Raw genomic sequence first — 11,397 nt, 5'->3', positions numbered from 1 at the left:
TCGAGTCGCTAGTCCGGCGATGGGCTCTCCTGGCCTCTAAGCCCCATTCAAAGGCGCCGGGCAACCCAGGTCCTTGAAGATATCGCCGACACTAGAAAGGACAAGCTCGAGCGCACCGGTCGCCAGTCCAGCAACACCATTCAGAAGACCCGGCATAGGTGCCGTCAGAAGCTGAAAGATCAAGCACAGAGCCTCATCTATGCTGACGCCGGCCTCGATCTTGCCGTCCTTGATCGCGCCGAAATTGATAGTGTCGAACTTGCCCTTAGCCGTGTTGCCGCCGAACAGGACCGGGTTCTCGAGGTACATGCTGAGGATGGCGTTCAGCTCGTCTTTCAGCCCGTACGGCTCCACGCGGTTGATGAAGTTCTCCGGGATCGTCTCGTTGCGCGCGTAGAACCAGGTGCCGTCGGGGTTCTGGTGCGCGCCAAAGAAAGTCGAGATGGTCTCCACGTCGGGCTTGTAATCCTTGCTTCCGGAGGCGTAGAGCTCAGGCAAGAACGCGGCGTCTCCGTAGAGGAGCAGGCCAGCCGGGCCAAAGAAGAAGTTCGGGTTCTCCTGCTGGCTCTGGTGCCAGCGCTGATGGCGGTAGCGCGAGAGGCCGGAGATGTTGAACTGGCCCTCGGTGGCTTCGACCATCATGCCAAATTTGGTGCCGTTCAGACTAGTTGTCCCCTTCGTTGAGGAAGAAATCATCTCTGCCCATCGAGGCGTCGGCTTCGAAGTTGTTATGTCCGTTCAAACCGGGCTGGCTGCCTGCGACTTGTGGGGCTGCGGCGGTGCGGTTGGTAGCATCGCAACCAATGGAGAACTTTCTGGAGACGATGTCGCCGTCACCGAGGACGAGGGCAACAAGGGAGATGACGTTGGCGAGGTCCCAGCCCATATTGAAGACGTTTTGGCAGGCGTCAGTCACCTCTGCCAGGTCGGTGATACCATCACGGGCGATGAAGCCATGGTTGGCAAGCATGTTCATCCCCGGGCAACTACAACAAGCGTCAGTGTCGATTTCCAGAGAACCATGACAGAAGGGTTGGCTTACGGTCCGCGGATGTCAGTGGCAGTCGGGTGGATGAACCTGTGCTCCTCATCGCCCGGAGCAGGGACCTGGTAGCCGCCTTTGCCTTTCCCTGGCAGACCATTATTCGCATGGTTGTAAGGAAAGCTTGCATTCCACGGTGCCGCGGGTACGTGGTCGGGATTAAAGGGGCAGTTCTTAGGATCAGCGGCAGGGTAAATGTTCTTTTTTGCCTTGTGCTTGTTCAAGTCAAGCACTGAGGTGTCGAGCAGCTTTTCGTTGCCCTTAAGATTGAGCAGCGCCGGAAATGCGGCGGTGGAGCTCACAAGAAGCGAGATGGCAGTAAGCTTCATATTGCAGAACGAAAGTTATCGAAGGAGCGTAATGAAAAGGATGGTTAGGAGGCTTCCCCAAGTGGACGGAGGGCATTTGGGCTCACTTATGCTGATCCCTTCATCCCTACACCGACCACTTGCAGCGAGCGTGCGCGAACTCGTGTCTACAGTCCTATGCATTGACTTAATGTGCGGGAATGGACCTCCGTGCGTGTACGCTTTCTTGAAACCCAACGGTCAGTTTCGCGTATTGCTGCAATGGCGATGATCATAGTATAACGACATTGGCAATGACCCGGTTAGGAGAAGACTGGCAGTACTCAAGTCGCGATTCAGCGCAGCTGAACAAATGCTTCGTTCCCACACACATGGTGTTCACATCTTCGAATTCACCTTGTCAGCCTCATTGAATGCATTCCTAATTTGAAGGATCCTCAAGACCACGCATGTTATCCTGTCAGGCACCCATCGATTCAGTACAAGCGCACTAAATAACTGACAGGCGGCTGGCGTTGCTCGTAATCAGAGCTAGGTCGACTGTGGATGCTGAAGCCGCTTGGCAGAAGCAAAGACAACTCCGTAATATCTACAACAATCTGCAGCCGTACGCTAGAGACAGGCACGTGGAGTTGACTAAGGAAGTAAAGTTCATGACCAAAAGCGTGCCGAATATTCGCCCGCCGATCAATAAATTTGACGGTGGGTCTGCATGATTCAGATGCCAGGCCAGACCAGACCATGTGGGGGAACATGGAGAGCCGGGTGCCGATCAAACACGCTACAGCTCTCAGGTCTGGAGCTTTGAACGTGAGGAGATTGTTGGCGACCTGGGAGTCATCAGCCTTTGAGGTTTGGAGGACGACTCCAATCGGCCTGTGTTGAGAAAGGGGGTTGCGTTCACCGGCACCTGAGTTGGTCTCGCGTTTGATAGCGCTCATTAGGTACCTGCTATACTTGGTCTAATTATTCGTTGCATGTTCATTTAGGTAGTCACTGATATCGCAGAAGAATATTATCGTCTGAAGTCTCTTCAAACTCGGCCCTTTTGTGACGTGCTGGCAGTGGTCACTTTTGCTCATATCATCAATGCCAGGCCGAATTGATTCGATGTATCCACGTGAAACCCATTCGGCAATATGCAAGCTAAACTGGTATATTGACAGGATGAAGTGTCCATTGGGATCGGCCTGGCGCGCAAGGATGACAGACCAGCTGCACTTAAATTGAAAGAAAAGGCGCCTCATGAGCGTGATGGTCTCGGGAAGTGGCCATTCGGAAGCGCTGTCAGTGACGCACTAGTCCGAATATTTCTAGAAACGTTTCCCTCGCTCGCAGACGCGACAAAGAAGCTGGTCTCTTTGCTTATCTCAAGTCTTGGCGACCTTGCTCTTTGGCACGTTGGCTGAGGAATGCCAATGTTCTCTCGAGCAAAATGCGGGTGATCATGTGTTGCAGACGGGAGCTGTGCGATTGCTTTCTCCAAGACGTTGAGTTGTCTCTCCTGTTCAACAATGGGCACCTTCTTGGCGTCCATATTGGAAAGCTTGTATCCTCCGTGCGAGGGATCGTTGGTCCAGATGATTGGATCTTGTGAGGTGAGCTCCGGTCCATTGGTTCTGCTCGCTCCGTTACCGCGGCGAGAACTGAAGCGCGAGTAAACTAGGCAAGTCCAGCGTCTCAGGGGCTTCCATGCTACAGTCTTCATAGCAGGGACGCAGGCGCAAATCTAACACTCTCAGTCAGCTCAGGTTGATCTCGGAATTGACATGAGTGAACGCACCACGGCCAGGTCTACTTCCAGCGCCGCACAGATCCACAGAGGATATGTGTACCAGGACTCGTCGTAACTTTCAACTAGGCCTTTCCAGATGAACACAGTCTTGAAGACTCCAGCGATAGTGACAATGATTCCGGCCGACAAAAGACAGATAATGCCAATGCGGTCTGCAAGCGGCATGTGAAGACGCATGATGATTGGTGTTGGGAGGAAGGTGCAGAGAAGATCCGCAACGCAGCTCAAAACACCAGCAAAAAGCGTGAGGATACCTTCGTCTACGCACTTTCCGTCGACAACGTCCGGAAATTTCCAATACGCTTGCACCGGGCTGTACATCAATGTCAGCGAGAGCTCTTCTCACTCGGTCCCCTTACAGCAACTTACACGCATGTAAATACGCCCATGAAGATCAGGACGAGGAAGAGTAAGACGTTAAAGACCAGACCAAAATGCACTAACCATCTATACCATCGTGTCGTGGTCTCTTTCACGAGTCGGTAGTATAGCATGATCAGTGAAAGTCGCGTAAAACTTGATGCGGCAACAAACATCTGCTTCGTCACGAAAGCGATGATCTGCGCGTTCTGAATAACGTCTATCCGTACGTCCCACGTATGTCTGTCCCAGCCGTAGCGACGATTGGCTAACAGAACAGCAGCCGTCATGCCGATCGTGAAAAGATATGCCAGAAAAATCAGCCAGTCGTCCAGTCCTATTCTTGACGTCGTCAATCTCGCGTAGATCCGTACAATAATTGACAACGTGACCACGGTGATGAATATGATGTTGATGATCAGCAACTCGTTGCCTCGTGTCACTGGGTCAACATAATTTGGAGCCGGCCACGCTGCGTAGACTTTGAGTGGTATAGCCCTCATCGTCTTGCGCTGGAAAATGTCGAGACAGGACGTGTGTCTCCAGTTGTTCTGTTGGCGAACGTCGTTGTCACGAGACTCCGTTCGTGCTAAAAGACAAGATGATTGCAAAAAAAGGAGCCGGGCGACGCTGGATTCGAGAGTCGGGATGGTGCAGCGTACGGGAATAGTATACCAACGACGTAACTTCTACAGCGAACGGAGCTTCACGCCGACCGGTATGGCATAGACCTCGCGCGATCTGCATAGCGTATATCGTATGCCGCGAGGAGCCGTGACGGCCTCATCTCTAGTGCCGTTGCTCGGTGAAGCTACCGCTCAGGCTTGGGCTGGTGGCAAGATGTACGTGAAGAAATCGGGCCACGCGCCGTTCGAGCCACGGCCCAAAACGACGGTGGAGGATACTCTCGAGTCAAGGAACCCGTGCATCAACGAGGTGGCTTGAAAGTGAGACGACTGTGGAGAATGGAAGGCCATTCTGGGAACCATTAGGGTTGAAGACCGATCGGCCGGCCCGCCGCTTTAGGCGAAGCCTCCTACCAACGAACCCCTGCGAATTTTGATGAGCTCAGCTGGTGGACGAAACTCGGTGTCGGCCGCTCTTTGTTCCACAGCCTCCGGCAATACCATCAATTATTTCGACACGAATACCATGAACGAAACCGCGCCGTAAATTGAACGGCTCTGAGCGCAACGGCGTGCACGCTTGGTAACAAGAGGCGACACACCTTGTCACCACTGTATCGAAGCGTGTTGGATTGCACACCCACGGATGTGCTGGTACCCCTGGCTACATATTAGTAAAGTATCGATATCACGAACCTTGAGTCTTGTACTCTTACCCACACTGCTGATTACGGGCCATCCACGGGAAGCTTTGAAGGTTTCCTTGCCTTGATGTTTTGGCCCTGTGAGTTCTTCGCAGCAGGCGGTCCCCGGCAACAATGGAGAGGGGAGCGTTCTGGGCTCGATTTGTGCTGTGCTGACGCAGGCTGATCTCAATGTGCGACAGGTTGTCAATTGATGGTTTCCGCGTGGGATCCTGTGCAGCTGAACAGGCTCTGTGAAGCCATCGGTTTCACGCAATCGACAAGGGTGCCTTTACGGTCTTGGGCATGACTGCGTTCGCATGAAATTCCTTGACATGTTTGCAAGAGCCTTGGATTTTGACTTGCCGCCAAACTGGCCACCAACGTTCTCATATCACTTTACCGCGAGTCATCCGCAAAAGCCCATCGTCTCCCTCTACGCGCACGATACTTCTGAAGAAATAGCTACAGCCCATTAGATAGGTTGAGTAATCAAGAGTTTAGACAAGTACTTGTCCAAGAGCTGAGCGTACAAGACATGAAACACAAGGTACTGAGATCTACCGCCTTCTATGCGTTGAACCCCAAAAGACAATTGAGTCAGATTGAGGGCAGGGCGAAGGTCATTTTCCACAACAAGACACCTCCATGCAAAAATGATTATATACGCTTGGATATTGGCATTGCCAGTATCTTTTGGAATACAGGCTTTTAGCAGCGTCTTGTACAAATTCGTTCCATGCCCTTGAATTCAAGCTGTGTACTTGAATTCCGGGTGTCGATGACCAAGCCGCCATTTGTCTTCTTGAGTCGCAGTGAGAAGTCTGTGATCCCTCCTTCCCTGTGCCCTGACCTTATTTTCCCACTTCAGGTAGACGAACGTGATCGTGGTTACAGCCAGCAGGATCACCGAGCCGCCAAAGTTGATCACGTGCCCCTGAAGGTATCTCGGGCCGTTATTTGGCAGGTAAGTCCAGGTGGCAATGATGGCCCCTATGTTCCCTTCACCGACTGCGTATGCGCTGACGATGGCGCGTACGCTAGGTCCAGCGGCGTTACTGACCACCCAAGTCAAGAGGAGAGGCGAGCACGTAAAAGCGGGTGCCGTGGTGAGAAATAAAGCGAAGTAGCGTACCGCGGTCGATGGAACGAATGCCATAAGGAGGAAGCCCAAGCAGGTTAGTGGCGTTAGGATCATAATGGGAATTCCACGGCTGTGTAACCTATCGGAGACGAAAGATGTCCCGATACAAACACAGGCTGCGAAAACGTATGGCGGGACGGTAAGGAGCTGGGAATGGGTCGTAGAATATCCCATTGCTTTAAGTAGGGATGGCTATGAATACGTTAGTGAAGTTTAACTTTCCACAATGCTGTGGTTTGCGGCTTCATACCATGAATAGCGAAATGGACGTGAGCGAGAGCAAAGACATCATGATTCCCAAGCCAACAAGCTGTGTGTTAAGATTCACAACTGCCTGCTTCATGACATCCCAGCGCCATGGCGATAGGTCGTCGTCGGCTCCGGTCATCTTGTTTTCGGATGCAATTCGTTCGATAGCGACCGTTCGCTCCTCTACAGTCAGGAAGCTTGCTGATGCGGTGTCATTAGGCACGAACCAGAACACTATTCCACCAACCAGGACGGTGACCAATCCCTCAATGAGGAAAATCCATCGCCATTAGTGAAGATGCCATATTGGGGGATGTTTCCCAGTCCACTGCCGAGCAGGCCACCAAAGGCGCCAGCTACAGAACCACCGGCGGCTTTGATACCCCAACGCGATCCTAGCTCATGGCGCCGATAGAATTGAGCATAGGCGAACATTAGCCCAGGCTGAACCCCTGATTCGAACAGACCCAAAAGGAAGCGGCAAAGTAGTAGCGTTGAATAGCTCTTGCAGAGCGACATGCAAGTTGTGGTAACGCCAAAACCGAAGGTGATGAAGGCAATCCAGATCCGTGGTCCGAAACGCTTACACATCATGTTGGCCGGAATCTCAAACGCGATGTAGGCCACGAAGAAAATGGTGAGAGCAATATTGAAGCGGTTCCCAGTCAAATCGAGGTCATCCTTGATTCCCAAGACGGCAGCGTTGCTCATGTTACTCCTGTCGATCTGGGCCATGAGGTATACAACGATTCCGATGGGCAGGACACGTGCGTCGAATTTGTGTCTCAATTTCGTCTCAAGACGCTTCCTCGCCTCTTGCTCCGCCTGCTCGACCCTCTCATTCTGATCGTCGTCACCGTTCTCCAGATGAACGGACATCTCCAACTCCAACTTTTCAGGCGTGGGTGCAGCCATAACGAAAGGATAAATCGGAAGCGAACTTGGGAAATGAAGTGGTTGCCACGAGGAAGAGCAGGACTGAGAGCATTCTCGACAACATAATATAGCCTTTGTCAGAATCTCGGAGCCCCCACAACCTGGGGTGCTTTTGCGGGGCAGGATCCGGAGTTGGCATTGTGGAAAGTATGTTCACCTACGGAGTGCCACTCAGGTTCCGGGTGAGTCGTTCGGAGCACCCGGGCCCACTTTTTGTCATCTCGGATGATCCGAAGGCATCTTCATCCCCAGCAAGTCGCAGGAGCGGGTTCTCCGACCGCACCAAGCCGCAGCACATGCAACATAAAAGCCATGTCTCGTAGTTCAGACTGGTGCTGTGGTCAAAATCACGAAAAATGGCGGTCGACGAAACCCTTTCCACATATTCGAGCGAGCGCCAAGTTGCGAGCCCTCACTACGACGTTATCGTGGTCGGCGGCGGAGCTGCCGGCATTGGAGCCGCCATAGGAGCCCGTCAAGCTAACCCTGCGGCGCGTATTATCGTGATTGAGTCGGAAGGCTGTCTCGGAGGCGCGATCACGCACCGAGGCGTTGTATCCTTTTGTGGCCTATTCACTTCAGAGCCCAAGCCCAGGCAAGCGGTGGGTGGAGTATGGGACGAGATCAACCGGAGACTTTTGGCCATCCGAGGAACACCGTCGAGAGCACGTCAACACCGAGGTATATTCCAGGTACGTACACTTGGTTGGAGTGTAAAGCCCGCTTCTGACATCAACACAGGTTGTTGAGCCGGAATGTCTAAAGGTCGTACTTGACGAGTTGCTGCTTGAGAACAACATCGACGTCCTTTTACATGCCGCGGTTGTGCAGGCGAGCCGCGAGGGACCACTCGCAACATCTATCGAAGTGCAGGAACGACGGGGAAGAAGGAAATTCGTTGCGGCTGCCTTCATCGATTGTTCGGGAGACGCAGACCTCGCCTACCATGTCGGAGCGTCGACTCGCTACGGGAACCATGGCTCCGTTAACATTGGATCGCTTGCTACGCGGTTTGGTGGGTTTTCACCGGATGCACGGCCAACTGCAGATCTTTGGAAACAGGCAATCGTCAAAGCGAAGGACAAGGATCCATCTCTTGCCAAATTATGCAAGAAGAACTCCTCCGTACTTCTTCCTCTGCCGCTGTCAGGAGACATCATGTCATTCCTTGCGTCTGCATCGTACGATGCCCGCGATGCCGCTTCTATCACGGCAGCGGAGATCTCTGGGCGACAGCAAGCCCAGGCGTACCTTCAGATCTTGCGCACTCTGCCTGGTCACGAGAACTTGTATCTTGTGTCGACAGGACCGAATTTTGGCACAAGGGAGAGCCGTCACGTAAACGCTAAATACAGCCTGACGGAGGATGACTTCATGAACAACTCCAGCTTTGACGACACCATCGCGATCGGGGCATGGGGCATGGAGTTCCATGATGAGACCAACGAGTTCTGGGAGAGTAGTTTCAGATACCCGCCAGCGGGTACCTTCGAAATCCCACTTCGATGTCTGCGAAGTAGAGATACCGCCAATTTGTTCGTTGCCGGGAGATGCGTGGACGGTGACAAGTATACCAGCAGTGCTGTCAGGGTAATGGGGACTGCTCTAGCTACAGGCCAAGCAACAGGAACAGCCGCAGGACTGCTTGTCAAAGGAAAGCTTGATGTTAGTGAGGTACAAGCTTGCCTTAGGGCAAATGGGGCTCTTTTGGACGCCGCGGCCCTCCCATACGCAGGGCCTGTAGACACGACGTAAGAAACGCATTCATTAGGTCGATGGAAGGAGATCCCATAGATGATTACCCCCTAGGCTATGCTATATCAAACTCAGGTGCCATGAACCATGACATTTCGTATGGATCCGACAGGTCAAATGTGTGAAGCCAGCTGGTGGCGTCATCCGTTGTATTTCCAGAATTGTCAAAAAATGACGGGTAGTCTTGTATGATTTCTGAGCCCAGTGTCCCCTGAATGCCTTGGTTTGTAGTACCTCCATGCGTCAGAAACTCAGAAATCTCAGGCTGGTCTCGTGTAAAACCAGCTGCTGGGAGCTTGTGGTACAAGAGCTCGAGAGCCGCAACGCATCTATGCGCTGAAACGCTATCTGCTTGGAAGCCACGCAAGACTGCCAATGCCTTGTTCCATGCTATTTGCACGCGGTCCGGAGAAGCTTCCGCCAGAAGTAAGCTTGGTGCAAGACGAGCTGCTAAAAGGACAGTTGCAGCAAGGTAGACATCTATGCCGAGGGTCAGGTCAGAAGCACGTGACGGGAATTGATGGATTAGGCATACGAAGGACTCCATGTAACCAGGTGGGCTTCTGGCCCCAGGCCTCAGCAGTTGTTTGGTGGTCGTGCATTAGTTCAATCAACTCGATTGCGGATCTGACGCATAGCACTGAGCATTGGACTGACGTTCGTTGGCCTAAAGTGCCATGCTTTAGGCTAGACTCGCGTCCCAGAGAATTCTGGCTGGGACGATCTCCAAGACCAGTGCAGACGAGGGATAGTACCGGCTTGAATAAGTAAATTCGAACTTGAAGGTACCTTTGACGTCGCTGTTAGATCCTAGTAGTCCGAATTTATTGTAGCAGATAGACTTACCTTGCCCACAAGACGACCGACTGTCGGTAAAACATGCTATTAATTTCATCGGTGTCCCTGGAATCTAAGAAAGCCTTGTGCGCCTGCTGTAAGCTGATATGTGATGGAATTGCGTCGCACCATTCCATCATGTCACGATCCAAATCGAAAATCGAGCGAGGTCCAGTGAAGTATCTGTCTGCGTTCGGTAGAATACCCGAGTCATCGGTGTAGAATGATGTCAAGATCTCCTGCGTCATCTCGGAAAGCTGTATGGAAAGAAGGAAGAATGACATAACAGATCTTGTAGACAATAGGTTTCCACGGGCAGTATCAAAACAGAGGCCAGACTGAAACGACTCTTCATCTATCTCTTGAGGAACCGATGTCGAACCAGCATCGGTACGTACCCCCAGGACAGGACGGCCTAGTGTAGCGCTGAGGGTCCTGCGATTGTCAGTCTGTTCATGCTAACAATTTGTCAATCTTACCTCTCCATCGTCAGACAACCATACCAAACACGTTTGCAGATCTCCCGATCAGCAGCATTTGGCATGTTACTCTCAGACAAGGTCGCACAGCGGTGGATTCCTAGAGCGATGGAGGCCCGCATGCCTAGCCCAATAGCCTCCCAGGCTGAAGACGGCCTTCCGGTGCTTAATAAGTACTGAGCCATGAGTAGAGCTACCTGTACAGCCTGGAGTGACTGATGAAGGCCTTGCAAAAAGTCGTACTCGAAGGTTGCCTTTGCGCGCTCGAAATATCCTTCTGCCAACCTGAGACCTTCGCCAGGAGGTTGATCGATGTACTGAGATCTAGAATACTGACATCCTAGTGCGAATACGAGATTGGCCAACGAAATGCTGCTTGCTTCCGTGAGACGCATGAGAGGATGTGCACTCTTGGGAGGAACATCGCCAGTCCACAGACTTTGGTATGTGGCTTCGAAGCTTGGTCGATATAGAAATGGGTAGAGAGGATGGACATAGGCCCAATACGCCTGAACCAGAGCATTCGCTTGTCTCCGCGGCGGCAAAACGTAGTCCATAGGCTTGGAGCTTCCCGAGGTCTTCGGGGAGGCCGACAGTACTCCAGGAAATGGTTTTCCGGGGTCAACAGCGCTTCGGACGGAAGTCACAAATGCAGCGGTTGATCCAGGACCGATGAAGCCCTCATCCTGCGGCTTGCCAGTGACGGCGCCCTCGAGAGCGCTGATTCCACCGGGGCTAACACCTTTTGGGGACTTCCCCTGGGGCCTGAAGCGCCCATGCGCGTCATTCGTCAAATCCAGACCGGCGGTGCCCCATTCAGAGGGACTATACGCGTTGGAAGAAGCCCGCTTCTCAAGCTCAGCAATCCGCTCTTGAAGGCCATGGATCAAGCCAGCCGTGGAGGGCTCCTCTGTTACCCCGAGATGTTTCCAGACGCACTTGTCACTCTGCCAGCCCTTCTTAGCACAAGCTCCGCAGACAGGTCGCTCGCCGTCGCACTTTATCTTCTTGATGCGGCAATGTTCACACGCAACTAACGTCTTGCGGCGTTTGCGCCCGCCAACACTATCAGAGTCCATGGCGTAGGGAGGCAGGCAATCCTGTCTGCGGTTTCGCGAATGTCGGTCCTGCGTGACAGCAAAGAAACACAAGAGAGCGCACTAAGTCCGTATGGGTACAAATC

The 11,397-nt window shown here is 52.7% G+C and overlaps 7 protein-coding genes across 7 annotated transcripts; 1 reads left to right on the top strand and 6 right to left on the bottom strand.

The window, feature by feature from the left end:
- Positions 1-36: 36 nt before the first annotated feature.
- WHR41_04804 (uncharacterized protein) lies at positions 37-642 on the bottom strand (the record flags this gene model as incomplete). The annotated part of the gene is made up of 1 exon (XM_069373410.1): positions 37-642. The coding sequence occupies one exon, from the start codon at positions 640-642 to the stop codon at positions 37-39; it is 606 nt and encodes a 201-aa protein (XP_069229151.1).
- Positions 643-664: 22 nt separating this feature from the next.
- On the bottom strand, positions 665-1,371 carry WHR41_04803 (uncharacterized protein; the record flags this gene model as incomplete). Its single annotated transcript, XM_069373409.1, has 2 exons — positions 665-986; positions 1,043-1,371. 2 exons carry the CDS (start codon positions 1,369-1,371, stop codon positions 665-667), a joined length of 651 nt encoding a protein of 216 aa, XP_069229146.1.
- A 1,109-nt stretch (positions 1,372-2,480) lies between these two features.
- Positions 2,481-4,008, bottom strand: WHR41_04802 (uncharacterized protein; the record flags this gene model as incomplete). The annotated part of the gene is made up of 3 exons (XM_069373408.1): positions 2,481-3,079; positions 3,134-3,458; positions 3,515-4,008. 3 exons carry the CDS (start codon positions 4,006-4,008, stop codon positions 2,594-2,596), a joined length of 1,305 nt encoding a protein of 434 aa, XP_069229145.1. The 3' UTR covers positions 2,481-2,593.
- Positions 4,009-5,565: 1,557 nt separating this feature from the next.
- Positions 5,566-6,346, bottom strand: WHR41_04801 (uncharacterized protein; the record flags this gene model as incomplete). The annotated part of the gene is made up of 2 exons (XM_069373407.1): positions 5,566-6,150; positions 6,209-6,346. The coding sequence occupies 2 exons, from the start codon at positions 6,344-6,346 to the stop codon at positions 5,566-5,568; spliced, it is 723 nt and encodes a 240-aa protein (XP_069229148.1).
- Positions 6,347-6,441: 95 nt separating this feature from the next.
- Positions 6,442-7,122, bottom strand: WHR41_04800 (uncharacterized protein; the record flags this gene model as incomplete). The annotated part of the gene is made up of 1 exon (XM_069373406.1): positions 6,442-7,122. One exon carries the CDS (start codon positions 7,120-7,122, stop codon positions 6,442-6,444), a length of 681 nt encoding a protein of 226 aa, XP_069229147.1.
- Positions 7,123-7,380: 258 nt separating this feature from the next.
- WHR41_04799 (uncharacterized protein) lies at positions 7,381-8,983 on the top strand. Its single transcript, XM_069373405.1, has 2 exons — positions 7,381-7,835; positions 7,885-8,983. Exons 1-2 carry the CDS (start codon positions 7,500-7,502, stop codon positions 8,896-8,898), a joined length of 1,350 nt encoding a protein of 449 aa, XP_069229254.1. The 5' UTR covers positions 7,381-7,499; the 3' UTR covers positions 8,899-8,983.
- WHR41_04798 (uncharacterized protein) lies at positions 8,894-11,386 on the bottom strand. The gene is made up of 4 exons (XM_069373404.1): positions 10,215-11,386; positions 9,745-10,170; positions 9,434-9,687; positions 8,894-9,378 (listed from the first exon to the last, which is right to left on the bottom strand). Exons 1-4 carry the CDS (start codon positions 11,291-11,293, stop codon positions 8,954-8,956), a joined length of 2,184 nt encoding a protein of 727 aa, XP_069229253.1. The 5' UTR covers positions 11,294-11,386; the 3' UTR covers positions 8,894-8,953.
- Positions 11,387-11,397: the final 11 nt, after the last annotated feature.

The sequence above is a fragment of the Cladosporium halotolerans genome, assembly GCF_011745625.1.
Source record: "Cladosporium halotolerans strain TM138-S3 chromosome Unknown Sca16, whole genome shotgun sequence".
Lineage (NCBI taxonomy): Eukaryota > Fungi > Ascomycota > Dothideomycetes > Cladosporiales > Cladosporiaceae > Cladosporium > Cladosporium halotolerans.
This window is presented reverse-complemented; position numbering and strand designations above follow the sequence as displayed.

What these genes read in the sequence shown, in the direction of transcription:
- WHR41_04798 (XM_069373404.1), bottom strand. Translation starts at nt 11,293, where the DNA reads ATGGACTCTGATAGTGTTGGCGGGCGCAAACGCCGCAAGACGTTAGTT. An exon ending in GGTTGTCTGACGATGGAGAG is followed by an intron (nt 10,171 to 10,214) that starts GTAAGATTGACA and finishes TGACAATCGCAG; the next exon opens with GACCCTCAGCGCTACACTAG. An exon ending in CTGGTTACATGGAGTCCTTC is followed by an intron (nt 9,379 to 9,433) that starts GTATGCCTAATC and finishes CCCTCGGCATAG; the next exon opens with ATGTCTACCTTGCTGCAACT.
- WHR41_04799 (XM_069373405.1), top strand. Translation starts at nt 7,500, where the DNA reads ATGGCGGTCGACGAAACCCTTTCCACATATTCGAGCGAGCGCCAAGTT. An exon ending in AACACCGAGGTATATTCCAG is followed by an intron (nt 7,836 to 7,884) that starts GTACGTACACTT and finishes ACATCAACACAG; the next exon opens with GTTGTTGAGCCGGAATGTCT.